Source organism: Marmota marmota, unplaced genomic scaffold (assembly GCF_001458135.2).
Source record: "Marmota marmota marmota unplaced genomic scaffold, marMar, whole genome shotgun sequence".
Lineage (NCBI taxonomy): Eukaryota > Metazoa > Chordata > Mammalia > Rodentia > Sciuridae > Marmota > Marmota marmota.
Genome location: NW_026000016.1, coordinates 23410746 through 23430669, shown reverse-complemented (window position 1 = coordinate 23430669; position 19924 = coordinate 23410746). Strand labels below are relative to the sequence as shown.

The 19924-nt window shown below is 35.4% G+C and overlaps 1 protein-coding gene across 1 annotated transcript in view; it reads left to right on the top strand.

Annotated features, from left to right (window-relative positions):
* The window catches only part of Dnah14 (dynein axonemal heavy chain 14), a gene marked incomplete at its 5' end in the record, with an annotated part of 341751 nt that overhangs the window by 67773 nt on the left and 254054 nt on the right, over positions 1-19924 (top strand). The window contains 6 exons of the mRNA XM_048809786.1: positions 10818-10944; positions 11194-11499; positions 11535-11557; positions 12369-12466; positions 16500-16636; positions 17451-17795. Coding sequence (XP_048665743.1) covers positions 10818-10944; positions 11194-11499; positions 11535-11557; positions 12369-12466; positions 16500-16636; positions 17451-17795 — 1036 coding nt within the window. The remainder of the gene's footprint in view (positions 1-10817; positions 10945-11193; positions 11500-11534; positions 11558-12368; positions 12467-16499; positions 16637-17450; positions 17796-19924) is intronic.

The window sequence follows — 19924 nt, the reverse complement described above, 5'->3', positions numbered from 1 at the left end:
GTTTACTAAATTGAGGAATGTGAGTTGCATCCATTTGACATAATTGATTTGGTTTTAATCCACAGGGATTTACCCAGATGGTAAAGGTGGAGTGTGTATAACACACTGGGGGCAGTGATGTACAATTTGACAAGCTTGTTCTCTAGTAATATTAAATTTTTTTATGTAAGCTAAAAACATTTTGATGATGTAAAGAATGTGAAGATTGTGCGCAGTCATACAAAGACATTTGTTTGCAAACAGCAACCAATTTATCAATCTTATTATTACCTAATATTAGAGGCCCTGGGAGATTAGTGTGGGTTCGTATGTGACCTATAAAACATGGGTGCTTTTGCATTTGCACCATTTTTGTAGGATATGAAACAAATTGAATAACTCTTGTGATGATGCATACTCAGTAATTAAAGTTTCAATATTTTTTGTATCTCCCAGAATAAATATTGATGGGCTCCTTTGCAAAATGACTTGAAGCACAAATGAGAGCTTGTAGTTCTGCTTGTTGGGCAGAAGCATATGAGGTTTATATTACCTCTGTATGAGCATGACCATAATAACCTGCTTTACCTGAGCTTGAGCCATCAGTGAACACTGTTAGTGCACCTTTTATTGGTTGTGCACCTACAATCCTTGGAAATATGAATGGCATTACCAATGTGAATTGAATAATTTTATCACAAGGATAGTGACTCTCTATCTGACCATGAAAATTAGAAATTACTTGCCAAAAATTAGAAGTTTTAAAGAGCCAATCATTCTGTTGAGCAGAAAATGGAATGATTATAATAGTAGGTTCTGATCCAACTGGCCGTAAAACTCTTGTTTTGCTCTTTATCACTAATTGCAACAAAATCATGAAAAGGAGTTAATGACTTTTGAGGAGAGTGGGCTAAATGAATCTACTCAATAACTCACAATGTTTGCCATATTGCCCCTGAACGAACATAAGCAGTTGGAAATATCAATAAATAAATAGGCTTTTGTGGATTAATTCAAGTAAGCCGAGCATTTTTAATAGCAATTTCAACTTTCCTCAAAGCCATTTTCACTTTTGCTGTGAGCTGACGAGAAGAAGTTGGAGAAGAATCTCCCCGTAATATTTGGAATAAAGGACTTAAATCTGAAGTAGTTAGCTTTAAAGATGGCCTCAGCCAATTAATATCTCCTAATAATTTTTGAAAATCATTAAGGGTATGCAGCTGTTTGACTCTTATTTGTAAGTTTTGAGGACAGATTGTATGTCCTTCAATCACATGACCTAGATATTGAAAAGGAGATGTCTTTTGCACTTTTGAGGTGCAATGTACAAATCATTGCTGTGAGTGAAGTCTCTAATTGGGCAAAAAATTTTAAGAGTATATCTGAATTAGCTTGAGCTAAAAGTATGTCATCCATAAAATGAATAATGTATGCATTAGAGAATTTTTCCCTCACAGGCGTGATAACTTGTGCCAGAAAATTTTTACATAGGGTAGGACTACTGTTACACATTTCATGAAGTAGCATTTTCCAGCAATACCTTTTAACTGGTTCTTTAAAATTAATTGCTGGGACACTAAAGGCAAATTTTTTACAGTCATCTGGATGCAAAGGTATAGAGAAAAAACAATCTTTTAGATCTACAACTATCAAATAATAATCTAAAGGAGTAGCTATAGGAGAAGGAAGCCCAGATTGTAATGCTCCCATGGGCTCTGAGACCCAATTAATAGCTCTAAGGTCTTGCAATAATCTCCAATTACCAGATTTTTTCTAATTACAAAGATGGGTGTGTTCCAAGGGCTGAGCATAGGCTCTAAATGACCAGCTTGAAGTTGTTCTTTAACTAACATAGGTTATTTTAAGTTTTTCTCCAGTTAGGAGCCACTGACTAACCCATATTGGCTCTTCTGTGAGCCAATTAATTTTTTCTGCTGTTTTTTGGGTCAGAGAAAAGGTCAGGGCCCCTACCAAAAAATTTGGCTGGGTGCATTAATTAATCTCTGTTAAGGAGATTGGGTCATAGTGGTAGATACTCTTCCTGTAAGTTTCCCTCAATTTTCCTAGGAGTAGATCCTTGATTAAGTCCCTCAAATGACATGATAGAATTTGGAATTACTAATAATAATAATCCTAAACTGCTTAAATATCTCTACCCCATAAATTTACCAGTAATGTATCCAAAACATAAGGCTTGAAAATTCCAGTATTACCATCTCGGTCTTCCCAGCAAAGATACTGGACACCCTGGGCAGGCTGAGAGATCTTCCCTATGCCTTCTAAATTAGCAGGCACAATATGTAAAGGCCAGCTTTTGGGCCAAAATCTGTGAGATAAAACAGATTTATCTGCCCCAGTATCTACGATACCTTGAAATTTTCTTTTTTTCTTTTTTTAGAGAGAGAGAGAATTTTAATATTTATTTTTTTTTAGTTTTCGACGGACACAACATCTTTGTTTGTATGTGGTGCTGAGGATCGAACCCAGGCCGCATGCATGCCAGGCGAGCGCGCTACCACTTGAGCCACATCCCCAGCCCAATACCTTGAAATTTTTTATGATTGATTTTAAGTTCCAGTAGGGGGTTCTCCTTCTGGATTAATTGAGCCCAGTACACTCTGTCCAGGAACCTAGAAGTTGAGGTCTTAAGTGGGCCATCTGCAGAATGGCAAGGTAAAAAGTACTAATTATGCCAGCATGTCTTTTGTAGAGAGCCGAATGGCATACTTTGATTTCACAGTGACTGTTAGCTCATCTCTAAAATTTGAATCAATAACTCCTGGCATTACTTGAATTCCCTCTTTAAAATTATTTCATCCCAAAATTAGGCCTATGGTTCCTGGGGGTAATGGCTCATGGATTTCAGTAGGAACTCACTGTGGTCCCATTTCAGGTATTAAGTTTATTACTGTGGCTGGTCGTAAAAGTACTGTCTGGGTGGACTTGACTGGTAATAGTGATGATCCTCCATGGCCGGCTATGATGACCTCAAGGCCTGCCACTCTGACTCCTCCTCCCATGTATACTGCAGAGTCCCCATTGTGTGTTGAGCCTGGGATAGGCCCCATCTTCCGTTTTTTGGCCCCTAAGGAGGTGGGCCGCCTCCATATCTGTTCCATCCCCCTCGCTGTGCAGCTTTCTGCAACATGAACTGGGAGAGGTTTCTGTCCTATTGTGTGGAGATTCACAGTCCCCCCCAAATGCCCAGTCCTGCCATATTTGAAACAACATCCACGAGAATGGCATCTCTGGGATTGGGGCTGAAGTACCCATTTTAAAGCTGCGGCAAGCATAAAACCTTGTAATTTTGAAGGACCAACATCCAAACAAAGGCGAATAAATTCAGGAACTGTCCCTTTATTCCAATGGGGTTGGAGGATGTTTAACCATGAATTCTGAGGTGTTTGAATCTCCGACTGACCTGTTAGCTGCCTGGTACAGGCATGCTACAAAATCGGAAAATTGTTCTTCTGATCCCTGTTTTATCTGGCTAAAATCTAACTTCACTTGATCCCATGCTTTTTTGGCACATGCAGTGATCTGATCATAAATGGCTAGATCATAATTAAATTGTCTCTCTAGGTCCACAAATTCCCCAGTTCCCATTAACATCTCCAAAGGGGCATCAAAGCCTTGCCTCCTATTCTTCTCGGCCTGTTCAGTACAATAATCAGTCCAGTGAGATCACCAAAGGAGATAATCACCCCTGGAAAGGCAAGCCTTTGCCATTGAAATCCAGTCATTTGGGGTAGAGTCTGGTGGCATAACAAATGGAACAGGCTTTGCACAAAGGGTGAATTTGGACCATAGGTATTGCAAACACTTTTAAGCTTCTTTAGACTCTTAAAGGGAATTGTAGCATGCAAGCAGACATGCTGGTTTTGTTTGTTATCTGTTCAAAGACTGGAAAAAGCTGAAAACCTGTAATGTCTTCCCCCACTTCCTGCGCTTTACTAAGACCACGTTGTAGGGGCATAAACATGGTGACCACCAGTTCAGAGTAATTATTGAACCCCGTTCTCCCAGAGGAGAGTGGATGAATTTGGATGGCAGGTGCCGGGCCATCTAGATGTAATCTAGTAAAACCCTCCTCCAGGTCTTCTTCACCTTCTATTGAGTCCCCTCAGATTGTGACTCTTTTTCGTCTGTATCTTCCTGTCCCTCTTGTTCCTCTCCATTTTGAATTTGCCTCACAGAAATCTGATGGGAGCCAGTTTCCTCTCTGGAACATGCCCCTTGGTGCTCCTCTAAGCTGCTAGGTCTAACCAGCTCAGCGGAGACTAAACTTTTGATTTTAGGTTTTGCCCTGAGGCTGCCTGTCTGCAGTTTCCATGCTGCAGACTGAGCGAAAATTGATTCTGTCCTCAGTCCCACCACAGAAAGAGAAAACCACTTGGAAGCAGTCTCGGGCCGTTTCTCCTGCTCTAAACTTCTAACAGCTCTCTAAAGCCCTTTCAGCAGGTCCTCAGGGAACCATTGGTCCTGTTCTAGATCATCAAAAAGACACATTTCTAAAGTGGTTCAGATCTTCTGAACACTCTCTCTTGTACTTTCAGACAGCTTGGCAGAGAGGCAGCCTTTATATAATTTTCTACCTAGCCTCTCCCAAGTACATAAATCCGGTGAGTCTTGCTGACAAAACCACAGGCACACCTTGCTAGCTATTTGCAGGAACTGAACTAGCTGGGCCCTTCTGACTTGTTTTCCTCTCCAAATGATTTTTGTCTCCAGAATTATTAAATACATTTCTTTATCTGAAGAAATGGAACTGCCCATGATAAATCTTTAATGTCCCTGGCTCTGAAACTGTCTGCTTCCTTTCTTCCCCAAAGAATCATGGTTCACTAAATTTCTATAGTGAGCTTTCTCAGTCAACCTGGAAATTCACCTCCCGAGCGGTCCCTCATTCCGGGCACCACCTGCCACCCCTGGCCTGCAGGGAGAGCTGAACTTAAGGTCACTCCTGTGAATTTCCAGGGATACCAAATAAAACAGACACACATTTAACCTTTAAACAAGCTTCAGAACAGCTCCTCCACTCTCGGCCTCAAGATCCTCAAATGGGAGAGCAAGGGATAGTCACAAGAGGCTGGAGAGAGAGAGTGAGAGTGAGCATCTTAGGAAGTGGGCTTTTATTGGGAGGACCCTCATTCTTAGAAAGTTCCATCCAAAAAAGGTAAGAAGGGATGGAGTTACAAGGGATATGTGAGTGTAATTCCAACCAAGGGCTATAGAGTGACACCTACATCTGAGGATGTATCCTCAAACTTCTGATACCAGGGCAATGTCCAAGGAGATGTAGTGACAATCAAAACCTCTCCATTCCAGGATTGAAGATGCAAATCATTCAGAGTGGCTCCCCACAGTTTTTAACAATAGCTATCCTAAGGAGTATTAGATGATATCCCACTGTGCTTTTTTGTTTGTATTTCCCCAATGATATTAAGCATTTTTTTTTAGTTGGACAAATTTTATGTTTTTTAGAGTTATGGCGGATTGTGAACTTATGATCATAGTCATGATTTAATTATTTTTTAAAAAAATTTAGTTATAACACCTGGATATACCCTGACATAATCAAAAAAGCATAGAACACAACCCACTCCAATTCAGTCCCCAGAACTTTCACTTCGCCCCACCCCACTCCCTTCCCTCTATCCAGCAATTCCTATTCAATTCATTTACAGTTTACTTTTTTTTTTTTTAATTAGTGTCCTTTGGATACATCCGATGCTTCAACCCACCATGTCATATCCATGGATACACATACAAAATTTCAATCAAAATCATTCTACTCTTTTTCTTTTATAACATCCCTTCTTTATCCTCAATTTGCTTATATATTCTACTGATCTTTTCTCTATTTTGATGAAATCTCCTCTCTTCTTTTTTTCTTTCTCTCTCTCTCTTTCCCTTTATTGTTATCCCCCCCCCCCTTATTTTAGATTGACTTCCGAAAATCACAGAAAACATTTGATCTTTGCCTTTGGGGACTGGCTTATTTCACTTAGCATGATAATCTCCAGTTCAATCCATTTACTGGAAAATGACAGAAAATCATTCTTCTTTATGGCTGAGTAATACTCCATTGTGCATATATAACACATGTTTTTTATCCATTCATCTGCTGGGCATCTAGGTTGGTTCCATTGTTTAGCTATTGTGAATTGTGCTGCTATAAACATTGATCTGGCTGCATGGTGGTTCAGTTCCTAGTTTTTTGAGCAATTTCCATACTACCTTCCAGAGTAGTTACGCTAATTTGCAGTCCCATCGATAATATATAACTGTAACTTTTTCCCCATATTCTCATCAACAGTTATTACTATTTTTATTCTTAATAATTGTCATTCTGACTCAAATGAGATGAAATTTTACTGTAGTTTTGATTCAGATTCCCTAATTGCTAGAGATGTTGAACATTTTTTTATATATTTGTTGACTATTTGTAATTATTCTTTTGAGAAGTGTCTGTTTACTTCTTTTGCCCATTTATTGATTGGGTTATTTGTGTTTTTTTAAATTTTTTAAAATTCTTTGTATATTCTGGATATTAATGCTCTGAGGAGCACATGGCAAAGATCTCCCATTCTGCAGTCTCTTTCTTCATGCACTTAATTATTACTTTTGCTGTGCAGAAGCTTTTTAATTTGATGCCATCCAATCTATTGATTTTTAAGTTTTTTTTTTTTTTTTTTTTTTTGCACTTTAGGAGCCTTATTTAGGAGGGTGCTTCCTGTACCGACTTGCTGGAATGTTGGGCCTACATTTCCTTCATTTTTTTCTAGCAGCTGCAGAATTTCTTGTCTAATATGTATGTCTTTGATCCACTTTGAGTTGAGTTTTGTGTAGGGTGAGGGATAAAGGTTAAATTTTATTCTTCTACATATGGATTTACAGTTTTCCCAGCACCATTTGTTGAAAAGGCTATGTTTTCTCCAATGTATGTTTTTAACACCTTTGTCTAGTATCAGATAACTGTATTTATGTGGGTTTTTCTCTATGTCTTTTATGCCTGTTTTGGTGCCAGTACCATGCTGTTTTTATTATGATAGCTCTGTAGTATAATTTGAGGTCCTGTATTGTGATGCCTTCTGCTTCACTCTTCTCACTAAGGATTACTCTAGCTATTCTGGATCTCTTATTCTTCCAAATGAATTTCAGAACTGCTTTTTCTATTCTGTGAAGAATGTCATTGAATTTTGAAGGGTATTTTGTTGAACCTGTGTAGCACTTTTGGTACTATGGCCATTTTGACAATATTAATTCTACCTATCTAAGAACATGGTAGGTTTTTCCATCTTCTAAGAGATTTTCTTCAAAGGTTTTCTTTAGTGTTATATAGTTTTCATTGTAGAGGTTCTTCACCTCTTTTGTTATATTGATTAACAACAGGTTTTTTTTTTGAGACTACTATGAATAGGATAATCAATCTCTTTTCTAGCAGATTCATTATTGGAGTATAGGAATCCAACTGATTTATAAGAATTGATCTTATATCCTGCTACTTTGTTGAATTCATTTAGGAGTTTTAGAAATCTTCTGGTGGAGTTTTTTGGGTCTTCCAAGTATGAGATCATGTCATCAGCAGACAGAGATAATTCAAGCTCTTCTTTTCCTACTTGTTTTACTTTAATTTTCTTCTCTTGCCTGATTGCTCTGGCTAGAGTTTCAAGGATTATATTGACTAGGTGGGTGAAAGTGGGCATCCTTGCCTTGTTCCTGTTTTCAGAGGAAATATTTTCAGTTTTTCTTCATTCAGTATGGTGTTGGCTCTGGATTTTTCATAGTTAGCCTTTACAATGTTGAGGTAAGTTCTTTGTAGGCCTAGTTTCTCTAGTGTTTTAAACATGAATGGGTGCTGTACTATGTCAAATATTTTTTCTGCATCTATTGAGATAATTCTGTGATTCTTGACCTTAACTCTATGTGGTGAATTACATGTACTGATTTCCATATGTTGAATCAACCTTGCATCTCTGGCTTGAAACTGACTTGGTCATAGTGCACTATATTTTAAATGTGTTTTTGTATGCATTTTGCCAATATTTTATTAAGAATTTTTGCATCAATGTCATCAAAGATATTGGCCTAAAGTTTTCTTTTCTCAATATGTCTTTTTCTGGTTTTGGAATCAGGGAGATACTGTCTTCATAGAATGTGTTTGGCAGTGTTTTCTCCTTTTCTATTTCATGAAATAATTTGAGGAGGATTGCTATTGGTTTTTCTTTAAAGGTCTGGTAGAACTCAGCTGAGAATCTGTTCAGTCCTAGGTTTTTCTTTATTGGAAGGCTTTGATAGCTGCTTCAGTTTCATTACTTGATATTAACCTGTTTAATTTTTCTTTATTCTCATGGTTCAGTTTGAGGAATTCTAGGAATTGTCAACACTCTCAAGATTTTCTAATTTACTGTAATATAAGTTTTCAAAATAGTTTCTGATGATCCTGATGATCCTCTGATTTTTAGTAGTGTCTGTGGAGAGAGTTCCTTTTTCATCTCAAATTTTGATAATCTGAGAGTTTTCTCTCTTTCTTTTGGTTAATTTGGCTAAGGGTTTATCAACCTTGTTTATCCTTTCAAAAAAAAACCAGCTCTTTATTTCATTGATCGTTCATATTTTTTCTCTATTTTATTAATTTTGGCTCTGATTTTAGTTATTCATGACTTCTACTGATTTTGGTGTTGGTGTTTTCTTCTTTTTCTAGGGCCTTTGAAGTCAACACTATTTTCAAGATTATATACTTTGTCTTTGTGGCCTAAAACTTCCAAGTGGTCTGATCTATAGGTGATGCTTTCCACTGAATTTTTAATTTGGTTTATAGAGTCTTTCATTTCCAGGACTTCTATTTTGTTTTTTTCAGAACCTGTATATCTTTATTGTAGTGATCTTTCTCTTCTTGTATTTTCTTTCTAATTTTACTCCTTACATCTTCTTTTAGTTTGACTATGAACTTTCTAAATTCTTCCTTTGACATTTCCTCCACTGTGATGTCAATGGAGTCAGTTGTGGCAGCATGGGCTGTTTGGTGTGGTTTGTTCCCTTGCTTTTTCATATTGTTTATGTGTCTACCCATTTATTGGAATAGTTCTCACTTCTTCTTTTAAGCAAGGAACTATTTTCTGAGCTCCTTTCTCTTAAAAGCCCTGGGTTGGGTGAATATCCAGATATTGATACTTAAGTCAATGTTTGACCTCTGCTGATCCCAAATGTCACCACCACTTTGAGAAATACCACTCTATTTACTATAATAACTTCAGAACGAAGCCTGGTAATATTCAATCTTATAAGAAACAAAAAGTTTGTTGATATTGCTCCTCACAGTTACTCAAATACAAGCATGATCTTTATTACAAGTTCTGGAATAGGTTAAAAATTATTATTAAATTTAGCACAATTGTTTTAACCTTAAATGAGAGCTAAAAGGGGTGGAGAAAAAGAAAGATTGAGCAAAAAGGAGAAGGGAAATGGGAAAAAGAAAGAACAAAAAAGAAAAGAATAATTTCCACCAACATAGAAAGGAGTATAGATGGATGGTAGGTATTTGAAGTTAGTAGCAGATAATGCAAGAGGATGAATAAGGCATATGAAAAGCAAGTATAAACTTGAGCTAGGAAAAAAAAAGAAAGACTGATTCCAATTAATGTTTTAAACCTTTAGATGAAATACATTCAAATGGTTTGCAGGTACAATATTGGCTATTAGGTTAACAATTATTCATAATTGTAAACCATGCAAAAGTGAAGAAAATTCTTATTGAATCTTGGTTTAGATTTCACTGGGGTTTGGATATTTAGCCAATGTTCATTATTCTTTGTCTGTGGATCCCTCCAGAATTGCTGGGGCACAGGAACCAGTTCCCTAGTTGTTATGGATTTCCCACCAGCCAATTCTGGTTTATCAGCTCAGGGCCTGCAGCTGATTGCTTGTAAGTTGCTATGTTGTGGTTGGCTGTTTCTATTGAGTACAGGAATTCAGGCTCTTAAGTGTTCTTGTGATTGCCATGGCCATGTACCTGCTCCCCTCTGCAGGATCATTTTCATTCTGGTGTAGAGCCCATTGGCTGTCTATGAACACAGGATCTCTGGTTGTGAATTTTCCATATTCTCTTGGCCAATGCCATTTTCTGGAGTACTGTAGTAAAGGGACTCATGTGGTTAACCTGGGTTCTAATTTCTACTGCCCCAAGTTGTGAACAGCAGGCATTAATTCCCTCTGTTGACTGTGAATGATGCAAAGTCCAGACAGTGTCCGAACAGTGCTCTTTCACTCACCAGTTGTGACCATGAGGTCAGGTTGGGAGCTGTATAAGGCTGGGAGCAGTTACTGTCTGTTGCTTCAGATCAGGCAATTTTCCACCTTAACTGATCTCCCTCTGGCTATGTTTATGGATGCCTTCTTTTTAGGTTTCCTGGGGTGTTCAGGGAACTCACCTAGCAGCCTTCTGCCTGCAGTGTTCACCATCCCAGAACTGGATCTCTATGTTTCTGAATATTCAGCAGCTTCTCTCCAGTATGGCCCCATGATCAAGGGCAGAGTCCCTAGGCTTCCCACAATGCCAACCCCCAATGTCAGCGGTCAAAGTGATGCAGTCCTCATTGATCCACTTTCCTCTGCTCAAAGTCATTGGTGCTCTGTCACTGTCTGGGTTAAGTGAAAGCTGTTTGTGTACATCTTCTTTGGAAAAGGACCCAGTCAAATCCTTTGTCAATTTTTCAACTTTTTTTTTTTTTTTTGGTCTTTTGTTGTTGAGTTATAGGAGTTCTTTATATAGTTTTATATTAATGAGATATATGACTTTAAGAGGATTACTTTTTTCTCCCCATTTATTAATCTAGAACATTCAAGGACAACTTTTTTCCTGTTGGAAAGATAACAAATGATTGCGATGAACTGGTTAATTCAAACTCGGATAGTTTTTCTGTTCAAAACTCAGAAGTAAAAACACACACTGATATTAATGAGGTAAGATCCTGTTTGAAAAATATAAACATTTTTGAATTATAAGTTTTGGAAGTAAAAATGTGATTTATGATTATTGTTTACACTTCCTTATTCAACACACCAAACATATACATATGCCCCTCATACCATTAAAAAGTATTTTAATGTGTAAGTTTAGTTACAACTTACCACTTAAAATTTATTACCCTAGATTAAACATCCTATTAGTTATATATTGTCACCAGCATGGTAACATATCTGTTAAATTAGGTTTTGAATGGCATTAAAGTGGAGACGAATCTGAGAAAAATATATGCCCCAATATTTGAAGTAAATCTACACTTGAGAACTCCTTCTGAGAGTTATTCTCCAGAAAATTCTCAAGAGAACTTTCCTGAGTCTGACCAGGGCCCTGAAAAATGTATGACATGTGAAGAAGATGAAATGTCAGAAAATGAATATAATGTCAAAAATGACTTAAGTGAAGAACTGCTCCCAAAAGCCAAGGAACCACAAATATTTTCTTATAACTTTGAAGACAGTTCAGGTAAGACAAATGAGACATTAACAATGAGGGTAAATACATTAATAGCTGGAAAATAATATGTAAGAGAAATTTATTTATGAATTATCAGTTTATAGATTATTATTTTTATAAATTTTAAGATAAACAAATAAACAGTGCCAAAAATGAGCAGTGAATGTATAGATCATTTGTGGTGCAAGTAAGTAATAATACCATATTCATTTTCATCTCATTACATGAGCAATTTTGGGCATGGTGGCAAATGCCTATAACCTCACTGACTCAAAAGGCTGAAGCAAGAGGATCACAAGTTCAAGACTAGCCTAGGCAACTTTGTGAGAACATGTCTCAAAAGTATAAAGGGCTGAGGATATAATTCAGTAGTAGAATCCTCCTCACCCCAGAATTGAATCTCCAATACCACAAGAAGAAGAGAAAAAAAAAAAAGCCAAGCAGTTTCTCATTGAAGGGATTAAAGGACTCTCTTCATCAGGATAGACACTACCTGGAAGGAGAAGTAACTCAGTGGTTGAGCATTTGCCTAGCATGCATGAAGACCTGGGTTCCATCCCCAAAACAGCTAAAAAAATGAAAGTTTTTAAAGTTTCAAACTCTTGGACTCCAGAATCTGGGCTGGAGTGTGCTACTTGAATATTGCCTTTCAGATGACCACTAGAGTTCTTTCTTAGGCTATTTGAAAAGCACTGACACATATCAAGTTGTCATTTAACTGTTATAAATATCAATCAATTTTTAAAAATTCTCTCATTCTTTCAATTGAAATCACACAGAAACTACGATTGATTTGGAGAATAAAAACTTGAATGATAAGTAAGTATCAGACATTTTTTGACATTATGAGTAATTGTATTTTGTTAATTACTATATTCTCCTGAAATATTCTTTTATTTTTTCTTAGAGTTCCAGAATTCCCTACAAATCTCCTTATAGATCCCAATAGATTAGAGTTTTCAATAAAAATCCAAAATATGGTGACTACTATGGAAAACTATATAAGTAAGTATTTAACAGTTTAGTCTTCTTTGGCAATATTGGCTTGAATTTAAGCATCTGATGCTCTTTCCCAGAGACATAGCAGATAGAGTATGAGAAGATCATAAATTCACAATGTTGGGGATCAATATGAATTTAGAATTATTTGAGCATGTGTGAATCATCCATACAGCCACAGAGTGCATAAAAGATAAGGATTGGGAAAATAACCCAAGGCTTAAATTTTTTAGTTATGCATTATAAAATTTTATGACACATAACAAATAGGAAGTATTTTTTATGTTATAATATAAGATACTTTTTAATAATTCTTTTCTAGCTGTGTGTACACAATTTGAAATTACATGGTAACTACTTAATTCCTAGCCTGACAAAGAATTTAAAAGGATTTTAAAACAGCTCCTTAAGTGTAATGTTTGTTTTCCCATCATGTGACCACAGTTTGCTGAGTTCAGATGAAGGAAAAAAAAAGGCCCTCTTTAAAGGGGAAGCTGGTATCTCCTACATTATTTGATTTCTTTTTTTTTTGCAAGACCCAGGAATCAGTCTTTTTCATTGTGCTTTGTAACTACCACTACCTATTAAATTTCTTCTTTCTCAAAAACTGGATGAAATGCAATCATTATGTCCCTTGAAATCTCATACTTAAAGTTTGCATTGTATTAAGATAAAATATACAAATCAAGAAATAACACAGTTTTAATAATTCTTGCAGTCTATTATGAATCAGCTTGATAGGAGTTTCTTGCTGAATAAAATCCAGAGATGTCACCTTCATGCTATATTGTACACTTACAGATATTATAGACAGTTGTAGTTGCTTGTTAAGATGTGTCCCTGCCCTAGTATTCTCCTCAGTATTCTGTAGATTGTTCTGCTGTCTTCTAGCTTTCAGTATTATGTTACTGTGATTTACCTTCCTCTGGGAAAACTTGATTTTTTTAGCCCAGTATTTTATTAGTTGAAGTTAGCAACTTTTTTATAATAAAGCTAGAGGTTAATCTTTCTCCCAATTAGTGAGGCTTTTCAGTCCAAAGAATTAAGTTTTTCCTCAAACTTCTCACATGTTCCTTCTTTTTCTTTCTTTCTTTTTTAATTTGGTAAAATCTTTATTTATATGCATTTCTTTTACTACCCATATGTCTTAGAGATAAGAACTGGCATATGAAAAGGACTATTAAATTTCAAGACAGTTATTTTCAAGTTTTGTAAAATCACAGATATAGTTTGTGAAGGACAATACACCCTCCAAAAGCATGTCCCCTTGTATCATATGTGCAGTTTCTCCGTATAGCAAAATGAAATCAATTTAACATTCTCTGTGGCTGCAAGAGTCTTTAAACCAACTAAATTAACTTTCCCTTCTGCTGACTGTAACTCCTAGTCAATTATCCATCTATTGAAGGGCATCTAAGTTGGTTCCACAGTTTAGCTATTGTGAACTGTGCTGCTATAAACATTGATGTGGCTATATCACTGTATATGTTGTTTCTAAGTCCTTTGGGTTTAAACTAAGGAGTAGAATAGCTGGGTCAAGTGGAGGTTCCATTCTGAGTTTTCCAAGGAATCTCCATACTGCTTTCCAAATTGGTTGCCCCAACTTGAAGTCCTACCAGCAATGTATGTGTGTGGGAAATGTATGGGGAAAAAGCCATATCCTCGCCAACACTTATCATTGTTGTATTCTTAATAGATGCCATTCTGACTGGAGTGAGATGAAATCTTAAGAGAAGTTTTGATTTGCATTTCTCTAATTGCTAGAGATGTTGAACATTTTTTCACATATTTGTATATCATCATGTCCATTCATTTCCTTGGCCCATTTATTGATTGAGTTGTTTGGTTTTTTGGTATTAAGTTTTTTGAGTATACTATATTAATACTCTTTCTCCCCCCACCACATCTAATGAAAGTTCATACTGATATATCTGACACCAATCCAACATCTTATTCTAGCTTACTCCCTTTCCCTATATGTAACTTTTCCCCTCTGGCTATAGAAAATCTGGCTCAAATAAGCAACATTAGCCAGGCAAGGTGGTGCATGCCTATAATCCCAGTGACTCGGGAGGCTAAAGTGAGAAGATCACGAGTTCAAACCCAGGTTCAGCAATTTAGTGAGGCCCTAAGCATCTCAGGAGACCCTGTCTAAATAAAACACAAAAAAATGGCTGGGGCTGGAGCTCGGTGGTCAAGCACCCCTGGCTTCAATCCATGGTACCAAAACAACAACAACAACAAAAAAAACCCATCAACATGTTAGTTTTGTTACACCTGTAAAGTGATTTCAGACTTAGTATTCTAATGTCTCTGAGAAAAGTACAGTGTTTACAAACAGTTCATCTTCTTCTCTTTTTATCTAACCTTACAGTTTCCAGTTTAGAAAGTATTTTCCAGAGTTACTGAGGTCAAATCCTTTCTTTCCCACCCTCCAGTGAAATTATGTAGTTCAATTGTAATATAGTTAGATTAATTTGTCACAGTCTGTGTTACATCTCAAACTCTCTCAACATCCTGATTTTTAAAAAATTTGCATACTCTTTTTGGGTATAATTTTATGGGGTTTGACAAATTACAGTTGCATATTCACCATCACGGTTCTAAACAAAACAATTCTGTTATTTTCAAATTCTCTTACATAGCCACTTTACAGTCAAACCTTCCCTCATCCCTTATTTCTGGCAAACACTGATCCGTTTTCTGTTCTTATTGTTTATTCCAGAATGTTCTATAAATGGATATGTAGCCTTTTGGGTCTGGCTTCTTTCATTGAGAAAAACGAATCTATAATTCACATTGTTTATATAAATTCATAGTCTCTTTTTATGCTAAATCATATTCTATTGTCTGGATTTACCAGATTGTTGATCCATTCACATCTAGGTTATTTCCAATTTGGGGTAGTCATGAATAAACCATAAACATTCACATATAGATCTTTTGATGAACATAGTTTTTTCTTGAGTAAATAGGAGTGGAATTTCTGGGTCAAAAGTGTGTGCTTAATTTTTTTTTTGAGAATAACTAAACAATTTTGAAAAGTAGTACCATTATTTTAAATTTCTGCTAACAATGTATGAGTTTCTTTTTATCCCTGTCAGCATTTGATGTTGTCAGATATTTTTAATTTTAGCCATTCTTATATGTGTATAGTGATATAGCAGTAATTTTCACTTCACTTGTTTATTATTATTCATCTTTTCTTATCCTCCACATGTATATTTTCTTTCATCAAATTCTCCTTAGTTTTTTGCCTAATTTTTTAAATTGGGGTAATAGTCTACTTATTATTGGATTACGAGAGGTCTTTGCATGTAATCTGGGCCAAGTGCTTTATCATATCTATGATTTGTAAACATTCTCTCCCAGTCAGTACCTTATCATCTCATTCTCTTTCATAGAGCTAAACTATTTAATTTTGATAATGTATATCTAGCTCATCATTTTTTTATTGTATGGATTATGTTTTTGTTTTTGTATCTAAAAACTCTTAGTTAGGCAAAACTCAATGTCACACTAATTTTCTCAAAGGTTTATAGGTTTGTGATTTATATTTGGGTGTAAGATCCATCTTGAGTTGATATTTTGTGTAAAGTGTAAAATGCAGGTCAAGCTTTTTAGTTTTTGTTTTTGTTTTGCCTATGGAAATCTAGAAGCTCAGCTAGATTATGAACTCCTTGATGGTAGAGTTTGTGTCTTCTAATCTTTGTGTACCCTTAATCGTATAATATTTTCCACAGAGCAGATATATTTCAAATGCTTGTTAACTGAACAACTTAGTTTCTATTTTAATAGAAACTATTTATGCCCTCCTGTATCATCACAATTATCTATGAATGATTCTTCTGTTTCTATTATATTAAATCTAAACTTTTACATCTATCCTTAAATTCCATCAATTAGTATACTGTCTAACTCTCATAATAAATCAATCTCAGTTTTTAGCAGTTCTAGATATCATTAATAATATTAATAATAAAAGTCCTGCTTTTAATTGGACTTCTGAAAATATTAAATTTCAAATTATATATTTTAGCCAAAATTACTCCTCTTTACCAAGATCCCCGCCTGTCTATCTTTATTGATTGGATTTCAATTATGGATTTATCCAAAAAAAATAGATGGCCAGATTGTCAGCTACTTTTTGAAATGGATACTGCCTATCAAAATAAAGTAAGTTGGGGACTGAATTGGAGCAAATTTTATTCCATGTTTGTATTATGTCAAAATGAACCCTGATATTATATGTAAATATAATGAATTTTTAAAAAAAAGAACTAGTCATCTCAGGGAATGTTTGGTTTGGGGAGTAGAAACCCCTGAAATTCTCAGATGTAAGGGATTTATTGAAAATTAAGAGTTTCACAGTTTATGGCAATTGGAAAATTATTCCCATATTATCTTCTCATTTGTCTTTCCCTTAATCTCTCATTCATGCTCACCACAGTGTATTTTATTCACCATGGGATTTCTCTTTTATGGCTCCTGCATAAGATCATCTTGCCAAATATTGACACATTATCCAACTCTTTGTTACTATCTAAGTGGATATTTTTCCCCAGATTCATAGATAATCTAATTGGCTCAACTTGGGTCACAATATCCAAATTAACTATGTCTTGGAAGTTGGATGAGTTCACATAGTATATAAGACTTGGCTTTTCTGGGACTTTGTATAGAGCATGTACTCTAAAACAGGGCAATAAGAAAATAAATGATTGATCTTTCTAGTATGTGGCTCAAAGTAGCATATTAATTATAAAGTTAAATAGCCAAATAAACCTTTCCATAAAAGTCAAGAATTAGTCATCTGAATTTCTTATATTTCTTTTATTTCCAATATATTTTGATATTTAATAGAGGTTCTGAACAAAATTAATTCACATAAGGTTATTATTTTATTTTAATAAGAACTATTAGTTTATCAGGCCATACTTTTTTCACTCTTACAATAAGAATTCTGGCTTTTTAATATTTTTATTTATAGATTGTGAGTCTCCTGACTGTTATTGGTGATTCAATGGGCCTAGTTAGTGTTTACAGCTACAAATTTCTAAAATATTGTACCATGGTTGAGAAAGCCAAAGTCATGAGTATGAAAATATCATCTTTGAAAGAATTATCTTCAGCACAGTTTAAAACTATTCTACATACATTTCGAAACTACTTTCAATGTGTTTTGACTATGACCATTGAGAAGCGAATTGGTATTTTCAGTGTTTTAAGTTTTGATTATCAATCAGAATGCTTACCATACATTGAAAACATCCTACAGATAACCCACGGCCTCTTGAGATCTGTAATTGAGAAAAAAAGTACAAAGCTATGGAAAGTAAGTATTATGAAAATTCCTCTGGTATAAGAATATTTCAATTTGATAGATTATAATTTTAGGATATACAATCAGAAAATAAACATCTTAAGTATTATCCTCAGAAAATTCGGATGTGATAGTATTATATTTGTTTAAATGTTTGATTAAATATCACTCCCTGAAACACTTTGATCACCACATCTAAAATTGCATTACATATCATTTTCTACCTCCTTTCCCCCTGTTTTATTTTATAGAATACTTTACCACCTGCCATTAAGTTGTGTATTTTCCTCCACTAGAATGTAAATCTCATCAAATTATGAAGTATCTTGGAATAAAATGCACATATTCCACATTTCACTGTGTATTAGGACTGTTTTGTTTTTGTTTTTGTTTTTTCGGGGGGAATACTCATGGGATGGCAGAACTCCTCAGAAACCATGGTGGTTTGAAGCCTCTGGAGCTTAGAAAATATGAAAACTTAGGAGAACCCAAAATAAACTTCTCCATCATTAGTTATTCCTACCTATCACCCATGTAAATTTCTAGGACAAGTCTGTTATACTAGCCATTGTTTACACAAGCACTCTCAGTTGTGCCTCAGACCTGCTTAAAGATATGAATTTATGATAATAGCTACTATTTATTTATTCAATCAGACCACAAATATTTATTAAACCATTACTATATACTCCTGAGAGGGATAGATTCATTCTTGCACTCATAGAGTCTAATCAAGCAGTAAATACTGACAGAAGTATCTAACATAGCCTAGGTGGAGTTGTGGGTAACTTTCTTGAAAAAATCTTAACATCCAAAGAAGTACGAGTGATCTGAAGGCATTGGGAGGAAAGGTAAGAATATTGCAGGGATACGTTCATTTAATTTAGATTCAGTTATATATGACAGAAAACAAAACAAAACAAAAGATGACAGTGGCTTACACAAGTTAGAAACCAATTTCTCTCTTAGGAAAAAATAATACAGAGAAAGATATCCCAGGGATAGCACAATGGCTTCGTGAAGTCATTAGGAACATTGGCTGTTTCTAGCTCACCTCTCTGCCTTTCCTTGAGCGTGATACAACATGCATAGCCCTAAGATGGCTGTTGTCTGTCTGATCCTCATATTCTCATTCCAGGGAACAGGATGGAAGAAGGCAGCAGAGAATCAGAATCTCCCTGTTCTACTCTTAAGGATGTTTCCCAGAATCACCTCACACTGTGGCTTACAACATATTTACCAAAAATTAGTTTGTTTGTTTGTTGTTGTTTTTTGATACATAAGGGTTAAGTACTATCATTTTGTAATTGTTTTCAGGATGTTCTGTGGATCATTTGCTCTATTACTGTCTTCCTTTGGGGTTAAGTGATTTTCTCTACTGCTATACTTTAGTTTCTCTGTGTGTGTGGTGGGGGGTGTCCCCACCCCTTTTTGATGAATTCCCTTTAGCAGTTCTTGTAAGACAGGTCTGGTGGTGATTAATTCTCTTTTTTTTTTCTTTTCCTATACTTATTCCTTTAATTTCTTTTCTCTATCTAATTTCTCTGTGTCTCAAGAACTCTGTTGAATAGAAGTGGTGAGAAAGGGCATACCTGTCTTGTTTCAGATTTTAGTTATTCTTGTTCTTTAAAAATGTATTTCTCTATATAAATTTTCCTCTAAGAAATGTCCACTTCATGTTGAGTTAGAGGTTATTTATACAAGTTTCTACTGTTAAGTGGAGAAATATGTAGTCTCTATTTTGAGTGTTATTGAACAGTCCAATCCCATGGATTGTTCTTCATGACTGTTTCCAAACTTCTTTTAAATAGCTCTCAATTGCTGTAGTTTTTCCTGAATTTTGTTCTCTCAAATTTATTTATTTATTTATTTATTTATTTATTTATTTTATTGGTTGTTCAAAACATTACAAAGCTCTTGACATATCATATTTCATACATTTGATTCAGGTGGGTTTTGAACTCCCAATTTTACCCCAAATACAGATTGCAGAATCACGTCGGTTACACATCTACATTTTTACATAATGCCCTATTAGTAACTGTTGTATTCTGCTACCTTTCCTATCCTCTACTATCTCCCCTCCCCTCCCCTCCCATCTTCTCTCTCTACCCCATCTACTGTAATTCATTTCTCTCCTT